The sequence below is a fragment of the Trachypithecus francoisi genome, unplaced genomic scaffold (genome assembly GCF_009764315.1).
Source record: "Trachypithecus francoisi isolate TF-2019V2 unplaced genomic scaffold, Tfra_2.0 Lachesis_group13, whole genome shotgun sequence".
Taxonomy (NCBI): Eukaryota; Metazoa; Chordata; class Mammalia; order Primates; family Cercopithecidae; genus Trachypithecus; species Trachypithecus francoisi.
In genome coordinates this window covers 102,377,145-102,396,866 of record NW_022681458.1, presented here as the reverse complement: position 1 = coordinate 102,396,866, position 19,722 = coordinate 102,377,145, and the positions used below count along the sequence as shown (strand labels likewise).

General features: G+C 33.6%; 1 protein-coding gene across 1 annotated transcript in view; it reads right to left on the bottom strand.

The window, feature by feature from the left end:
* The window catches only part of LOC117095052 (low-density lipoprotein receptor-related protein 1B), a 1,687,268-nt gene that overhangs the window by 447,269 nt on the left and 1,220,277 nt on the right, over positions 1-19,722 (bottom strand). Inside the window, exons 19-20 of the mRNA XM_033231629.1 lie at positions 6,791-6,871; positions 4,839-5,006 (exon numbers count right to left, since the gene is read on the bottom strand). Of these exons, the coding sequence (XP_033087520.1) occupies positions 4,839-5,006; positions 6,791-6,871 (249 nt within the window). The remainder of the gene's footprint in view (positions 1-4,838; positions 5,007-6,790; positions 6,872-19,722) is intronic.

Sequence of the window (19,722 nt, the reverse complement as noted above, 5' to 3'; positions counted from 1 at the left end):
CTATACATCAATAGCATTCAAGCTGAGAAATGAATCAAGAATGCAATCGCATCTACAATAGCTACAAAAATAAAATATCTAGTAATACATCTAACCAAGAAGATGCTGAAAGAAATTAGAGATGACACAAACAAACAAAAAAACATTTCATGCTCATGGATTGCAAGAATCCATATTATTAAAATGTTCATACTGCACATAACAATCCACAGATTCAACACTATTCCTACCAAAATACTAGCATCATTTTTCACAGAATTAGAAAACCATTCTAAAATTCATATCGAAAAAAAAAAATATCCAAATAGCCAAAGCAACCCTAAGCAAAAAGAATAAAGCTAGAGGCATCACATTACCCAACTGCAAACTATACAACAAGGCTACGGTAGCCCAAATAGCATGATAATGGTACAAAAGCAGACACACAGATAAATGGAACAGAATAAAGAACTCAGAAAAAAAGTTGCACACCTACAGCTGACTGTTCTTCAACAAAGTCAACAAAAATAAGCAATGAGGAAAGCACTTCCTATTCAATAAATGATGTAGAGAACACTGGCTAACCATATGCAGAAGAATGAAATTGTAGCCCTATCTATTACTATATACAAAAAAAATTAAAAACTCAAGATAGCTTAAAGACTTAAATGTAAAACCTCAAACTATAAAAATTCTAGAAGAAAACCTAGGAAGTACTCTTTTAGATATTGGCATAGGCAAATAATTTATGACTAAGTCCTCTAAAGCAATTGCAACAAAAGATATTTATAAGTGAGACCTAATTAAACTAAAGACCATTTGTCAAGCAAAATAAACTGTCAACAGAATAAACAGACAACCTACAGAATGGGGGAAAGTCTTTGCAAACTATGCATCTGACGAGGAACTAATAGCCAGAATTTATAAAGAACTTACAGAAATCAATAAGAAAAAAAAAGTTCATTAGAAAGTAGGCCAAAGACATGAACAGACACTTCTCAAAAAGAAGACATACAAGTGACCGGGAAACATATGAAAAAATGCTCCACTAATAATCAGAGAAATGAAAATCAAAACCACAATGAGATACCATCTCACACCAATCAGAATGGTTATTATTAAAAAGTGAAAAATTAACAGATGTTGGTGAGACTGTGGAGAAAAAGGAACACACACACACTGTTGGTAGAAATGTAAATGAGTTCAGCCCCTGTGGAAAGAAGTTTGGACATTTTTCAAAGGAGTAAAAACAGGGCCAGGGGCAGTGGCTCAAACTCGTAATCCCAAGTGGCACTTTGGGAGGCAAAGGTGGATGGATCCCATGAGGTCAGGAGTTTGAGACCAGCCTGGCCAACATGGTGAAAACCCATATCTACTAAAAATACAAAAATTAGCTGGGTGTGGTGGTTAACACCTGTAGTCCTAAGCCGAGAGTTGTGTGAACCCATGAGAATTGTGTGAACCCAGGAGGTGGAGGTTGCAGTGAGCTGAGATCACACCACTGCAGTCTACCTTGGGCAACAGAGTGAGACTCAGTCTCAAACATCATCATCATCATCATCAACAACAACAACAACAACAGAACTACCATTTGACCCAGCAATCCCATTACTTGGTATATACCAAAAGGAAAATAAATCATTCTACCAAAAAGACACCCATACTCCTATATTTATCACTGCACTACTCACAGTAGCAAAGACATGGAATCAACTTAGGTGCCCTTCAGTGGTGGATTGGATAAAGGAAATGTGATACATATATACCATGGAATACAATACAATCATAAAAAGGAACAAATTATGTCATTTACAGCAACATGAATGCATCTGGAGGCCATAATCCTAAGTGAATTAACACAGAAACAGAAAACCATATATTAGATGTTCTTACTTGTAAGTAGGAGCTAAACCTTTGGTACACATGAACATGAAGATGGGAACAATAGAGTCTCCAAAATGGAGAGAGGGAATGGGAGCAAGGGCGGAAAAAGTTCCTATTGGCTGCTATGTTCACTATCTGGGTGACAGAATTAATAGAAGTCCAAACCTCAGCATCATGCAAAATACTCTTACAATAAACCTGCAAAAGTACCCCCTGAATCTATTATAAAAAAATAAAATTTAACAAAAAGTAAATTATTTTTGCAAGTGATTTTAGAGAGAATACATATTGAACTTAAGTTAGAAATTTTCTGAAATGAAGATTATATATGGAATCTTCCATTTCCCAGTTTCTCCTCCTCCTTTACTATCAAAAGTTAATTTAAGGGTATTTCTACCCTTTTGAAAACAATTTGAGTTGAGAGAAATTGTACCATATGCTCTGCTTACCCATGCAGTGTAAAGCAAAGTGCTGAGCAATTATTTGGTGGATTTGATCAGTTTTGACAACCAGTCTTGAAATTCAAGCCAGAATCCCCTACTCTTTCTTCCACAGCAGGTTTGGGGACTGAATTATATGACTAATTAAAGCAAATTTCTACTTTACCTTGGCAATCGCTCACAAATTCTGCACGTGCAAATGACTTTGCCGATCAGCTTTAACAATCTGTGTCATCATTTTACAACTTCTGTACCAGAATATACAATCAAAATAATAATGAATAGCAATATTTAAGTTCCACTTGAAATCCTTTGAATTGTCTTTTATCAAAGTCATCCTAGAACGTTAACTTTCCTCAATTCCTCCACCTTGTAGTCACCATGTAGAATATTTGATTAGGGAATCCTAGTCAAATGTATAATCTGATCAATATAAATTGGTTCAAGAACTCTCCTCATTCTTTATTTGAAGCATGTCAAGGAGTCATGTGGACTAACTGGATCATTTCCATAATTATATAAAAAATACACGACATTCACATTGACAGTAAACCCTTTATAGTAATCTATTAGTGAAATTGAGGTGCTCTAAATAAGGCCATTAACATTAAATAGCCACTGCTTCTATAACAATGAAACCTGAGATATTATCTACAGAGCCTACAAAGGGATGTGCCACTAAATTTGGATGCTCATGAGGGAAAAGCGATCTTTTAAAAATTTCATAATATGTGATGATTGTTTAAACTTAGTGATAAATACACATACAAGAGAAGGATGTGAGCTCACGTCTGAGATGACAATAAATTAATTTTAGGGCAATTCATATTTCACAGCACATTATGGAGCAGTATTAGCAGACCACAGATGCACACCCCATGAGGAGCCTTAAAAGACATCTGTGAGGAAGGAAAAATACTGTTTATATTTAAAATGTTATGTAGTGATGAAATGTCAACCACTCTTAGATGAATGTTTCAAATATTGGCAAAAAAAGAAAAAGAGCTTTACATTCGCTTTTTCCTTTTTCACTCAATATTAATAATATGCAAAAAGTTCCAGCTCATATATACTCATGGAACAACTAAACAGAGAAATGGATACGGTAATGAGCTAGAAGAGGTAAAGAGAGAAGATTGAGGTCTTGAACTTATTACCTAATGGAGAATGAGACATAATATTAAATAGTAGCTTTATTGATAATCCTTCCTTCAGATTTTTGAAGCAAAATTGAATTCAAATATGCTCATATTAAATCTTATAGGATGTCACAAATAATTTCTTCATTTGTTTTTACTATAATTTCTACAACGTCCATTGCTAGGGAAAGACACGAATCATGTCAAGACCGTGAACCATGAGAACTTGTGTTTCATTGCCTCAGGGTATATAGGTCATTGTTTAGCCATATTTGGATCTTTACTGGGACTCTTATAATCCAAGTTATCCAGGTAAAATAAAAAAATCACACAATATATATTTTCATACATCACTCAGGGAATCCACAAAATAGCTGGGCTTCTTCTTAAAAACCTAGTATTATGTAGATAATTTAATAACCACTGTTTTAAGAATTTACAGTTTAAAGGGAAAGAGGGGAAACAAAAGACAAAAGAAATCCATGTGAGATAAAACAATTTAAAAACTGTCTATCTTATAGGTTGACAAATATTGCAGAAGACAAAAATACCTCTGTGTAAAACATTTTAAAATGCTTTATTTTGTTCATGGAGTATATGATTCCCTTACCCCTCCACATTAAATAAATTACTTTGTTCCTTGTTTGTGCTAATATTTAAAATGAGCAGGTGCCATATGTATTCATCCTTTTATTTATTCTTTAGTCCTCAATAAATATTTGTGAGATAAATGAAATAAACATCTTTCAGCTTCTTAGCAGAAAAAAATCTTTTAAAATGGTACTAATTATATGATTGTTTGACAGTCTAATGATTTTTTTGTGTGAGATTTCCAACATGACTTTTAAATTACTAATATGCTCTATGATTGATCAAATTTTGCAAAGTAAGCCAGGCAAATGACAGGGTTATCATCCCCATGGATATGCTGAGAGCCATGGTCATAACCTCCTTCCTTTCTTAGCTTGTACTCCAGAAAGTCAATCAGTTGGAAATACATCCTCATTTAATCAGGGATTATTTCAAACCTCATGTAAACAAATTTTGTATGGAAATAAAAATAAAATTATTCCTTTCTTTTTTTGTTTTTTTTCTCTTTTTCACTGTTGAAATAGTTTTAGGGTTTGGATGAGATTAAAGAGAAGTAAAGCATGGAGTAAATGTAGAAAACAAAGACCACAGAAGGCATGCAGGAATAGAGGGATTGAGGGGAGAAACCAAAGGGAAAAGCAAAGGGGGAAAGGAAAGAGATAGCAAATGATTTCATACAGTTTCACATGTATATTTTTGCCTCATAAGCAATTTATTTGTTATATAATATTCTCTGTAATACTCTAAGTATTATTATGCATCAACTTTTAAAATGAGATTTCATTAATTTATAAAAATTACTAACCTTCTTTGGTACAATTGATCTGGGCTTCATCACTGAAGTCACCACAGTCATTGTCACCATCACAGGTCCAATGGCCTGGGATGCATCTGCCACTGGAACATCTGAACTGATTATCAAAGCAAGAGTGAACACAGCCCACCTCATCACTCCCGTCCCCACAGTCGTCATCTGGAAAGAAACATCAACATGAGGCAGTGAAACCTGAACCATGGAGAAAATTTTTCTTATGAAATATCTAACTGTTTTGTTGTTGTTATCGTTGTTGTTTGAGACAGAGTCTTGCTCTGTCACCCAACCTGGAGTGCAGTGGCGTGATCTCGACTCACTGCAACCTTCACCTCTTGGGGCTCAAATGATTCTCCCGCCTCAGCCTCCCAAGTAAGTGGTACCACAGACATATGCCACCACGCCCAGCTCATTTATTTTGTATTTCTTTAGTAAAGATGGGGTTTTGCCATGTGTTGGCCAGGCTGGTATCAAACTCTTGGCCTCAAGCAATCCACCCTCCTCGGCCTCCCAAAATGCTGGGATTATATACGTGAGCCACTGTGCCCGGCCCTTTTATTTATTACTTTTCTTCCTATATACAGGTTTTTTTTTTTTTTTTGGAAAAATGAATGATAATTGAATCAGTGGAACAACATTTCTTATTGACAGTGGAAGAATTACTTTCATCTTCATATTGCTTCTCCTTTGATTTAATATCAACTGCTAAACTGAGAGAAAAAAATCCTTGACTTTAGATTTTGAAGCTTAATTTCTACTCCACACAGAAATAACTAATCACTGACTGAATGCATCTACACACCTCGAAATAAGGAGGCAATGACGACTGTAGGAATTTCATGAAACGATACAACCAATAATATAATTATTGTGGAAGATTATTACTGAAACCTACAATTGTTATGCCCCGTAGTTTATAATCCTATCTTCAATACCCTTCCTTTCTCCCCATTCTCCAACATGAGAACCCACTGTGTACCCCTCTTCCCTTGGATCCTCTGTATATATTTGTACTTGGAAACTATTGTACAGTATCATTAGAAATGATTTATAGGCCGGGCGCGGTGGCTCAAGCCTGTAATCCCAGCACTTTGGGAGGCCGAGGTGGGCGGATCACACAGGAGATCGAGACCATCCTGACTAACACGGTGAAACCCCGTCTCTACTAAAAAGTACAAAAAACTAGCCGGGCGAGGTGGCGGGCGCCTGTAGTCCCAGCTACTCGGGAGGCTGAGGCAGGAGAATGGCGTGAACCCGGGAGGCGGAGCTTGCAGTGAGCTGAGATCCGGCCACTGCACTCCAGCTTGGGCGACAGAGCGAGACTCCGTCTCAAAAAAAAAAAAAAAAAAAAAAAAAAAAAAAGAAATGATTTATATTCTTTATTAACAACTATTTCAGGAGGGAGAGGAGAGAAATGTGAAGTAAAATTAGACCAAATTAAAATAAATGGGTGGGAATGTATTGATTCCTATATAATTTATTTACCTGTACTTGGCATAATTTAGCATAGTAATACAATTGAATATAAGAAAAAAATACTACTAGAACGTAAGAGGAAACTGACAAGAGTTGAGACTGTCTGGGTAATTCCATAGCAATGTATAAGCTCCTCCTCCTGAGGTTGCATGCATGTTTTAGGGAACCTGAATTGTCCAAGTTATTTCCTCAATTGTCCACCTTACTACATGTTTGTAGAATTAGACCATGTTCAACATAAACATTTGAAAAACAAATCTCTATCACAGATCCATGGGGCAAATATTGAGCTCCATTATCTTTAATGCTAATTCCCACTGATGTGCTAGCTGCCCGGTCACTACTTGTTTTAGCCATTGGTGTTGGCTCTTCGAGCTTCCCCTACAAAGTACCTCTGAAGAAAGCCAGGCAGTCCAGACCACCAAGCCCCCAATCAAATCAGTGCTATAGAGTGAGCATTTGGTACTTGCCAGAGTCGCAGTGCCATTTGCTGCTAATGCATCTTCCACTTTTGCATACAAATTGTGTTAGTGGCTCACAGGTTGGGAATTCTGTGAAAGATATAAAAACGTCCAAAAGGTAACATGTTATTGACTGTGCATGACTTAATTTGTATCGTTTGCTAATGTGATCAGAACTCCTTCCCTGTTCTCTACAAAGGCACAGAGGAAATGGCAGATAAACAAACACAGTGACTATAACTTCTTGAGGACATAGGACTCACATACTTTTATTATATTTTAAATGAGTGCTTTCCAGTGACTGAAAGCCTAGGAGAATTATTTGATGAAGGAAGGATCATTTGGATTCATTATACCACTAGAAAAATGAATAGATGTCAACTCCATGCACCAAGGGACTCAACATTCACTCAGTGAATAACAGCTAATGGAGCTGTACACTCTGGAGCTGCAAAGTAATGTGTTTATGCTTTAACAGAGGAAGGCCTTTTCTGAATACAGAGAGCCAAAGATGGAAAGTCAGATCTCACTCTGCCTCTGAAAGATGTTAACATTATAAGGTGAAAGTTAAAAAAAATAAAATAAACGCAATAAAATCATTTAGGTAAGCCAGTATCACCTAGTTACCAAGAAAAGTATGAAATCTTAGTCTATGAAAAAAAAAAAAAAAGTGAAAACCTGAAAAAAAAGAGTAAAGAATTAGATTTTAAGATGAATTTTACACAATTAAATCAAGAGACCTCCTTACTAACCTTTAGATAATTATAACAAAGAGGAATAGAATTAGCATAAAAAAAAGAGTTTGCAAAAGATAATTAGCCAATTTGAATATCAATACATCTAAAAGACAACACTGTCACAATAAAATCTGATAATCAATAGCCAAAAAAGAGGAGTAATAGTAGTGAGAGAAAATAAAATTGCTGAACATTTTATCCAAGAAATTTCGAATTGCTTACTAATATATCCCAGGAGAAAGTTTTATTTTCTCTAATTCATATATGGTGAAAGTTATTTACCTAGAGTTTATTAAGTTGCTCAATATCAGACCTTTAAGCTTTCAGGAGAATATGAAGAGCATTACGAATCTTCACACACAAGAGCTCATTTAAAAGATACTTAAAGAAGAAAAAGAAGAAATAAGAAACTATTGGTTTAATTACACAAAGATAGAAAAAAATAGACCTATGGTCTATACATTTTTTTTTTTTTTTTGAGACGGAGTCTTACTCTGTCACTCAGGCTGGAGTGCAGTGGTGAGATCTCGACTCACTGCAACCTCCGCCTCCCGGGTTCAAGCTATTCTCCTGCCTCAGCCCCCCGAGTAGGTGGGACTACAGGCGCCCGCCACCACACAGGCTAATGTTTTGTATTTTTATTGGAGATAGGATTTCACCATGTTTGCAAGGATGGTCTCGATCTCCTGATATTGTTATCCACATGACTCGGCCTCCCAAAGTGCTGGGATTACAGGCGTGAGCCACTGGCCCTGGCCCATATTCTTTAATTGTTCTTGTGACAGTGGAAGCCAATGACATTTTGTGACTATCTGTTTTTCCATTTAAGACAACTGACACAGAATCATAGAATATATTTGATGGAAGGCAATGCAGAGAATACAATTTGAAAATATTTACAAATATTTTACAAATATTCTCTGCATTGTCTCAGGGCTACTAAGAACAACTGATGGCTGAACAGGCTTGACTTCGGGTACTCAAACTTCTTCAACCAAATCTATTCAAATGTTACCCATCAATCAATCAATCGTTTCAATTTTGTAGTTTTGAGCATTATTTTATTTTGGAGAAAAATGTAGGAATAACAAAAATATATTTCTCTGCTTAAAAAACGGACTAATTGTGTCCAGTCGTTTTAGCTATAAGGCAACTGAAACTCAGAGAAATTAGACTTGCCTAATGATACATCTCCTTAAGGAAAAACAGGTCTTAGAATTCAGTTCATGAAGCTTCCCATTCAGCACTTCCACCATACTCTATTACCAATTTCCTATCTCACTTTCCCTTATCATCCATGAATGTACCCACATTGTTATTTTACTCTCCTCCTATTCTTAGCATATACTAGGCATAAGGTTTAAACATTTCTCATACATTGTTTCATTTTGCAAAGGAGTACTTTCTTATGTTTATCAGAAACGTGTCTCTAAATACTTTCACTATTTTAGGATTCAGTTAACAAGATTTTGTCCATGTCAGCCACCCCTTCATAAGTTTCTTTTGTTTGTTCCTTAACAAGATAGTGAGAACTTACATTTATGTTTCAAGAATCAGCACGAAAGTTGGCTGAAATATGCTTTTTTCCTTAGAAAGAAACTGTTTAGCGGATGTACTGCAATGTAGAAGATGTACTGTAGACAAGAGTCAGGACATTTAAATGAACAGTGCTGGATATTTCCATCATTTAGAGTTTTTTTTATTATCTTATTTCTAAATTATATAACACTACCAACTTTCTATTTATTTTTATAGGGCAGATTGTACCAAGATTCACCTAATCATTTCCGTGACACTTTTCTAAGGTTTTTTTCCTGATAATTTCCTCCTAAGAGTTGAGGACTTCACATAGTACTCCAGGTAGTTAGTTCTGTACAAAATTAGGTTACTAAGTATTTTCTTAGTACATTAACTAATGAAGTACATTGGTGATAGTATCTTTAGGAAATGAGAATTTCAAGTGATATTACTGTAACTCCTCTAGAATGGTTTACATTTTTACCTTAAAATCTGTGACATTTTTAAGTTTATATTAGTATGGTTCTTGACAAATCACAAGTAGTTGGAATTAATAGTAAAAGAGGAGCAAATTCATTTTGCCTGACAGTGTAAAGACTTACTTTGTGTGTTATCCTAAACGTAATGCCTGAAATTAAAATTAGAGGCTAGAATATTCACCTCCATTCTTAAAGTAGTGAAACATCAAATCAACTTGGGGCATGCAAGGACTCTCTCTAATATGTAGCAGAGCTGGGAAGAGAGAGTCAGTCAAGGACACCAGCAGAGACAGCCAATGAATGGTCTTCAGATGGTAGCCATCTTTTATATTGGTAACTTGTCCAGTGACAAAATAAATTGATATTACTTCACAAATAACATAAAGAGAAAGTGGTGGCTTCATACACGATCTGATGGATTTGGCTGTCTTGGTTACCTGTTTATTTACTTTTTAAAAAGCAATTTATTTGTGTGAGTTTACATCTAAGTACATTCATCTAAGGTACTGACATTTGAATGAAAATTATTGTAAAACTTAACAAATTTGTATTGTTTCATGATTACCAAAATCACACCTTAAGATACGAATTTTAAGATAAATTTAACTTTTTAAAAACCAGACAATGTCATGAGAGCCTAAATGTGATGGGAAAAAAAAAAAAAAAAAAAAGGTAGAAAGGAGGCAAAGACTTATATCAAAAGCTATCCTGCAGAAACCCAACAAATAAACAAATATTCTGTCATGTAAGGGGAAGCACTAGGAAGAAAACTGAAAATGCCTAAAGGCATAATGTTAATCAATACTTCTAAGGAAGTTTCTTTTATTACCTAACGAGATATTGAGAACTTATTTTTATGTTTCAAGAATCAACATGAAAGTTGCCCAAAATACACTTTTGTCCTTAAATAGATAATAACTGGTTAGTGGATGTACTGTAGTGTAGAAGATGTACTGTAGATAAGAATCAGGGCATTTAAACAGAGAATCAACTCAAGTTTTGGTTCAAATGAGTCAACAATAAAATGGGGACTCAGATATGATGAGATCGAATCTTTAAAAATAACATTACATCTTTTTTGACTCTATAATAAGTTAATTCTAAATTTTGTATCTCTCTTCTATAAACTTAGGAGCATATTAATCAATATTCCAAGTTTTGCTAAGAAAAAAATATATCATCCTAAGTATCTGAAAACTTTTGAAACTGATGATATTTCATTGGTTAGGAAATTTTCCATGTAAGTTTTAAAATTATTTCCAACTGTTAGATTTTAACACTAAAAAGCAGTAAAAAAAATGAAGTGAAAATTAGCTCTGAATATATAAAAAACATTCTCAAACTAAATTTAAAAATCGAAAATCCAATACATTCAACCTCTAAGAAAATGAGATATTCACCTTCTGCCCACACTGAATAAAATATAAACACATATAATGTAAACGTGTGCTTAAACAATTACATATTATATATGACTTTTTTTTTTTAATGATAGTTACATCATGTCTCTTATTGTTAACCTTATAGTCTGACTTAGCTTACGGAGAAAAATTCCTGTAGAGAAAAACATTGAGAACCAGAATAAGGCTGAAGGGAAATAGTAAAGAGAGTAAAGTTATTATTTGAAGAGAGACATGTACAGGAGAAAAGTTATTAATGTTTGATTTCTGTTTCATTCTCAAAGTACTATAACTGAGTAAATCACTCAGTCTGCCTGGTTTCAGACTTCTGCTTTATAATCTTATCTCTTGGTTCCTGTAAGTCCTAGAGATCAAGAAGTCAGAAGATATATCATCTAGAAATGCATAATATCCTGAAAGCATTTAAAGTAGCAAAAAGTAGGGTGCACCACTTCAATAACTCCTGGGGTTATCACAGCATTACAATAAATCACAATAATTGATTATTGTGCTTTAAAAACCTCTTAAAATACATTTAATATTTTTCCTGTTCTTTCATAATAGTGTTAATTTAAAAGTTGAAAATAGCATCTGAATATGTCAGTTTATTTCTGGATACCTGCTCTGTTAAAATGCCATTATGAATTCTTATATTTGACAAAGATTTAAATATTACGCACAATTTTTTTATTTCTTGACTTTGCATAAAAATTCTTTGACTTTGGATACAAATTGCAGGACACTTGCAAGAATTACCTGATTAACTCAGAAAAAGAGAAAAATTATGAACAAAAATGGCTTACATTTCATCATGTTACAATTACAGAAAGGAAAACTGTATTTTATCTTGGTAGTTACTTAAACCTCATAGAATATTTAATATGGATTAATGGACTGTTAAAAATCTTCTATTATTGCAAGTAGTATGCTCAATTTACCTATTATATGTTTCACTTAAAATTTATTGTCAGGTTATATGTAAGCTATTATGTAAATGGCTACAATTGTCTTTCTCTCAAGGGTAATCATGATTGGTATGGTACTTATATTTATCCAGTATACAAAGCTTAGAGGAATGTCTCCCAGGAAGGTAGATTTCAAATCTAATTCAGGCTTCTTTCTTGTCTCTGACCTATGAATTTTCCTTATTCCTCCTCCTTGCCCCCCAAAATAATATTTTTAAGTAATTTGTTAATAAAGTCTCAAAACCTAGATCATGTAACACATGTCCTACACAGATAAATTTATCCTTCAAAATTATGTATGTGGAAATTGCATAGAAGATTCAAGTTAAAATTAATTACAAGAATATTGTACGAGTCCAGGGTTAGGAAAGTGTTATCTTCGCTTGAAAAAGACAATAATAATCACATTATCTATTATTTATTGAATATATGATACTAAGCTAGCTGCAGATATATTACCAGTACTCTTGAGAATATCCCTGCGGTGTTAACCCTTAATGCCAATTTGCAGAAGAAAACAGTATATTCTGCCTAAGGACACATCACATAAATAGCAAGTGGCAGTAAAATTTTAATACAACACTCTGATCAATGCCAAAATACATTATTATTTTTCACTATACCATGCTGATTATACTAATACTTTTAAAAGAGTATTTATAGTTTAGAAAGATTTGTGAAGGAATTAAAAATTTAATTCATTTTATAGTTTATATCTAACATTTAAGCTCCAATTCTAATTTTTAGCTACCCTATGGTATATAATTAAATATTGTTATGAAGAGTAGTGCTTTTAAAAATTACACATCCACTAGATTCACTGAGAAAATAAATTACATTTCTAGATATTGACACTAGTTGTGACTCCCAAGAATTGGTACTTATATAGGACAGACTTCAAATGATCCGATAGAGTAAATGCATTTTGGAGAAAACCACATGAGAGTAGTGTACTACAACTTGTCATCATTTTGCCACTCTTTCCTTACTATCACATAACAATCTCATTTTATATACCAAGTATAATATCACACACAAAAAAACAAAGGCTTTGCAGGCAGGTAAATGTAGGTTCAAACCCTGACTATATCGCCAATTAATGTGTGATATTGGGTAGTTACCCAACATCTCTGAACAAAGGTCTGTGATTTGCAAAATGGAAGAAAATATCGCTCACTAATTTTATTGGTTCAAGGCATTTGACTGAGAACTTTATATCAGATCGAGTTCTAGGACTTAGAAATATACCACCTAAGTGAATGAATGAATGAATGAATGACAGAGTGCTAGGCACTAGGAATACAATATTGAATATTCTCATTTTTTAGACAGCTTACAATCTGCTAGGGAAGACATTTAGAATACAATTAAGTGATTTTAATAAATATCTGATAGATGTTATTTCATAGGCAGTGTAATGTGTTATTACAGTACACAGCAGAAGCAGCCAAACTAATCTTGGCTGTTTATGTATTGCTTCCCAGAGGAAGGGATATAAAAGCTGATATGAATAATACGTTTGAGTTAAGGCACGTGAACAAGAGGAGGAGGACTGGTTTTACAACGTTCCAAAGAAAGAGAGAGATTCATGAAGGCCCGGAAGTGAGAGTACACAAAATGTTTGAGAAAATGAAAGAATTTTAGAATGGTTGCAATAGGGTATAAGATAGAAGTAGTGGGCCGGGCGCGGTGGCTCAAGCCTGTAATCCCAGCACTTTGGGAGGCCGAGACGGGCGGATCACGAGGTCAGGAGATCGAGACCATCCTGGCTAGCACGGTGAAACCCCGTCTCTACTAAAAATACAAAAACTAGCCGGGCGAGGTGGCGGGCGCCTGTAGTCCCAGCTACTCGGGAGGCTGAGGCAGGAGAATGGCGTGAACCCGGGAGGCGGAGCTTGCAGTGAGCTGAGATCTGGCCACTGCACTCCAGTCCGGGCGACAGAGCGAGACTCTGCCTCCAAAAAAAAAAAAAAAAAAAAAAAAAAAAAAAAAAGATAGAAGTAGTGAAATAGGCTTTCAAGACAGATTTGGAAATGATCACTATTTAAATGACCAAGTATTAGAAAGTCAAAAAGAACACCTAGGAAGTGTATATACAGTGACACTAAAAGAAGTGCGAGTAAAAAATATTGAATAGTTCTGACAATATGGCAGACAATCAGGAATGTTAAGTAAAATAACCACCAAATATTTCAATATATAGGCGAATGTACACAAATAACATAAATTTCGAGTCCAGAAATAAAAGGGGTTCTAAAAACTAGAATTGTGAGTGAATGATAATAACACCGTTGCCTGTGTATGCATGTGTAATTTTGCCTCCAAAGGCAGTAGAAGAAAGCTGGTTCTGTTATCTATCTAGATGCCTGAGTTTTAATGTCAACCTGGGACAGGAGATACTTCTCCAGTTCTACAAAAGATGCCAACATAAACTAGGACCTTCAAAGTCTAAACTCTAAGTATAAGGGTGAGTTAGATAATATCTCTTCCTAGTAGAGAGAGATATCTCAGTGCAGACTGTGAGTGGGGAAAATGTCCCCTTGAAAATGTATAATCACAAGGCTATAATCAATCACAAGCTCCACTTTCCGTAATTCAGAAATTCCAAGTTGAAAAGTTTAGGTAAAAATTAATCCAGGCCATGTAATAATATTTCAGAAGAGTGACAGGGTACTCAGGGAGGACATCACCCAATAAAGTCTTCATAAAATTTCCACACGAGACAAAAAAAAAAAAAAAAAAAAATCAAACTTACCAATGCTACTACTACTACTAATTATAAAACAATTAAAATCTGGTGAGTAAAATTCAGCAGACCTAACAAACAACAGGATTAGATCCAGAATATCTTTACATATTTATATATATATATCTGTAGAGGCAATAGATTGAAATCTGATAGGCACTATAAAATAGGTAAGTCAAAATGTATATAAAAGTTAAGGACAAAAATAAAAATCATGTAAAAAGACACACAGAAAAAATAAGCAGATTTGAAAAGCAACCAAATAAGACACTCACAAATGAAAACCGTAGTCTTAGAATTACAAACCATATGAACGTGTTAAATTACAAATTAGTACACTTGAAGAGAGAATTACTAAACTGGAAGATCTGAAGAAATCACCATAGTTGCAGCTCAGAGTTTAAGAATAATATAAAAGAGAAATCGTGAAGGATAGAATCTAACAAACTAATAGTTGTTAAAACAGGGAGGAGAGAAAATGAGGATAACAAGCAATATATAAGAAGAAAATTTCTTAAAATGTCCCAGAATTTAAGGAGACATGACTTTAGATTCAGGAAGCAAAATCTATTTTGAAATAAGTAAAAATAATTTCACATACAGAAATACTATAGTGAAACATCAGAATCACAAGAACACACGTATAAAACCTGAATTAACCTGCAACAATTTTAAATGCTAAACCTGGAGTGAAAAATTACCCAGCATCCCCACTACAAAAATAAAAAGAAGTGAGGACATTTTAGAAAATAATATATCCACACTCTCAAAGAAAACAGTAAACGTATTTATGCGAGTTTAGATAGAGACAGAGGAACTAGAAAAATGTAAGAGGGAAATCAAGAAGTATCAGTCACTGAAGGCAAGAGAAGTGTTTAAAGGAGGACAGCAGTGTTCACTGCTGTTCAGATAAGTAAGATACAAACTGAAGTGTGATACTCAGTTTATTTTATTTTATTTTTTTTTAAGTCTGTTGATCTTGTCAAAGAGTTTCTGTGGAGTGGTTTAAGAGGAAAATAAATGTCCAGTCTTAGTAGACTGAGTGGAAGATGGATACATAAAGTTTTATGTAACTTTTCTAAGAAATCTGAATGTAAAGAATATAAGAATTAACGTGATCCTTAATGAGAGATACAGGATTAAAAGAGAGTTATATTGGTGGTAATCTTTTTTTAAGAGGGAAAATGTTGAACATACATAAATAAATACTGATAGGAAGAAACTAGTTGACTGAGAAACTGAATAGGAGATTCAAGTTGCATTTTCTGTTTTTTTAATACATTTTAGCACAACAGAAAAAATCTTCCAATTCAAATAAACTCATAACTAACAATGATAATTCTCCCTGGTAATTAAAATAATTACTACTAAAATGAATCTAGGTTTAATTTAATTCTAAAGTTAATAATTAAACAATGAATTTAGATTTGTTATCCCAAGAAATTAAGAAAATAATAAAATTAATAACTTAGAAATGTTGAATAAAATGTGACAGATAAAACCACCAATGATTAATTTATCTATAACTTATATTAAACCTCAAAATATATGTCAAGTATCTCAAGTAAATTAATTTTGTTATGTATTTTAAGACTTTATTTCAGGACATTTCAGTCTTTGTGCGTGTGTGTGTTTGTGTGTGCCTATAACAATACAACTTCCAAGAGAAAAGGAGTAAGATACATTATATTTCGTAGTGACAACCTTTTAAAACTACAGACATTTTAAAAATGAAACATTATGTTCTGTGGAATTTCATTGCCTTTCCCTCATTCTAATTCATACACTGCAGTTATTAACTACAGCAGTATACAAGCACAAGGAACAGACACTTCAGGGCCCTGAAGTAGTAATGAGGTTGACTGGGGTACTTTTCTTTCAGTTTCATTTTTGCTACTTTTAAAATCACCATATTATGAAAATGAGTATTTTTTTTTCAATTTGCTTATACACATTGACTTTTCACTGAAAACAATACGCCTTGAGATTCCTTGTTCCCAGCTCTGTGGTTGATGTCCGTTTATAATTCTGATATCTTGACTATGCTTAGGCTACCCAGGCAATTGCCTTTTATTTTTTATAAAAGGAAAGCAAAGCACTCAGGGAAAGAGAAGCAAATGACACTTCAAATGGATCAGACTTCACTTTGATAATACCCAAAATAGACAGCTTTGGTTGTTATATCAATACTGGATCAAGGTATGACTATAAATGATTTCTAATAATTCACTCTCACTTATTCTAGTTATAGATCTTTCTCCAAACATGTAAAAAAAACCTCAAAATTTCCCAAGAAATCAAATTATCAGTGAGCTTCACACTGCCAGATCCTGATTGCAAATGAGAAATCAGTGTCATTAAGTGTGCAGCGTTAGATGTCACTAAAACTAGCACATTTTAAAAATGCTTCCTGATACAGAAAACATAAAAATCACTACATAGGAAGAACATTAAAAAGAGAAGCACGCACTCAATGAAAAAGGACCCATGAGAATTATAGGGGTTAAATGCAGGGGTAAGGCAGCATTACTAAACCTAGTCATGCCTGATAGTTCACACATGTCTACCAGTGTACATTTATAGTTAAAAGTACTTTGTCCTTATTTGTGAGCACTCACCTCTAAAAGTAAGATGTCCAAATATTTTATTGAACTCCAATGTATGATTTACATATGAAATTATACGCATCTGATACTATCGCCAGTATTCAAAGATCTATTTAAAACATTTAGCGAGATTCAGAATTGAAAATCATTGCAAATTCTTTAATTCAAAATTACATGACAGGTAAACCAGTATTTTAAATGATCTTACAGAATAAGATAAGCCTGTTGTTAACCTATTAATGGAACTAAAAACAAAGGAGAGAGTAGTACTACTGACTAACCAAGAAGAGAGTGATACAATTAACTACCCAAACACTGTAATTGGTGGTTTTGTGTTCTCTATTTAATCTTCATGCCAACACCATGAGATAGATTTTTTGTTTGCCATTTTACATATAAACAAGAAAATACATTTCAGGAAAATTGCCTTTATGTTTTTACATTATCCTTAAGTAGACAAAATATCAATAAGGATATATAGGATAATAACCACAAAATTAATAGGCTTGATCAATATCACCTATCAATCCATCAATCTATCCTTCTATTGGTCAAAATAAATTTACTTCTATCAAATTTAAAAATATATACATTTTTCTTGTGTTCACAAAGGAATTCCATAAAAACAGTCATTTCCTAGGCCACAAAACAGTTGCAACAGCTTCCAAGGAAAGAATATTACACAGACTTTTTCTCCTACCACAATTAAATAAAATCAAAATCACCCTATATTTCAACATTAGGAAAACACAAACGATTGACATATATTCTTCCACACACAAATATTTAAAAATAGTTACTAAAACACAAGGAATATTTTCATAAATAATTTTTGTTAGTTATATATCACTTCCTAATGTCTTTATTAAAAATTAGAAATTTTACTATTTTTTGGTACCCCACATAATTTTTTCCCATTTTCTCAATATAGTGTCACAGCTTTTATTTATACCATGAGGTAAGCATGCTTACATTGTTATCACAATATAATATTATTTTCTATAAAGCTGTGTAGTACATTTCCTTACTTGTACTTTTAATTTAAAACTTTTAAAACTTTAAAACTTATAATTTAAAATATGTTCTAGTCAAGAGGAAGTCAAGAGAGGATTATAATTTTAAGAAATCAAGAAACAGCACTTAAACATATTACTTTATATTTATATAAAAGTAGAGGTAATAACCAGGAAACTTGGCTAAGAGTTAAAAATACTTGCCACTGGTAATAGTACAAAAGATGTAGAATGACTACTATCTATTATTGCACTATGTACTTTTTTTATTGTAAGCACCTATGTATTATCTGACTTTCCTTAGCTAAATATATCTACATCATTGTTTTAAAAGATAGCAATAGAAACTGAATAGAGAATAGGTATGCACCGAACCTAGAATTTCAGAACCTATAAAGATTCAGTACTACTATATAAGAATTTATATGTACAAAAGCAGAGGAAATGTATAAATTATTCATTTAAAAGAATGTAGCAATCTTTAGAAAATTCACATATAAGCACATCATGTAGAAGTGTCATCTCCTTATTGAGGTTTTGCACACCACAACCACTAACGCCCTGCAACATCCTAGAACAGAAACTTTGCCTTTCTATCTTCCCCTGAGACCCAACATCTGGAACACGGTGGCTAAAAACACCCGAGCAGGTCTAATGTGGACTCTTCTTATAAGAAAACAATATTGTAAAAAATATTTAGAGAATACATCAATAAAACACGATAGTGTTTCAAAACTTTAGAAGTTTTTAGTGTTTTATAGAGTTTTAAAACTTTAAACCCTATAGTATTTAAGCTATAGGGTTTTGTAGCTTCTTCTCTGAAGAGGAGGTTGGTTCCAGACAACTCACAGAAGTTACTGTGCAATGAGCAGCAACCAGTGATTCAAATATGGCCATCCTCTCTACTGTGTGGGAAATCAAACTACACAAGGGTGTGCTTCTAGGATGTGCAGCAGTGGAAAGGTTTTTTTTTTTTGTTCTGTTATTTGTTTTATTTTGTTTTGTTTTTTGGTAGTTAGATGTGCTCATATTGCCAATGACTGAAAGGAATAAGAGAGAGGAAATTCTGCTATGGCTACACAGCAAATTTTAGCTCATGTCTGGGACTGTGCATCCACGCAGAGGAGCCATCGCTGTAGGAAAATTGGACTCTTTAAAAAAATGCTGTAGGGAAATATAGAGGTAAGTTTAAACCTTACATCTGCTGTAATGACGTATTTTGACATCAATGACACACGTTTACAGTGACTGAAATTATTTACTGACATATTGGTTACATCTTAGGCAAAGATGCATATAGCTTTTGTTTTTAAAACCCCAACTTGGCATAACAGAAATATTTCCTGGATCAATACAGGACGTCAATCGAACACCTTTCAACCTAATAAACTAACCAATTAAGGATTTCAGAAATGTTGCTGTTTTCTGCAACAATTTCAGTTGAGCTAACTCAAACTCCAATTGAAAACAATACATA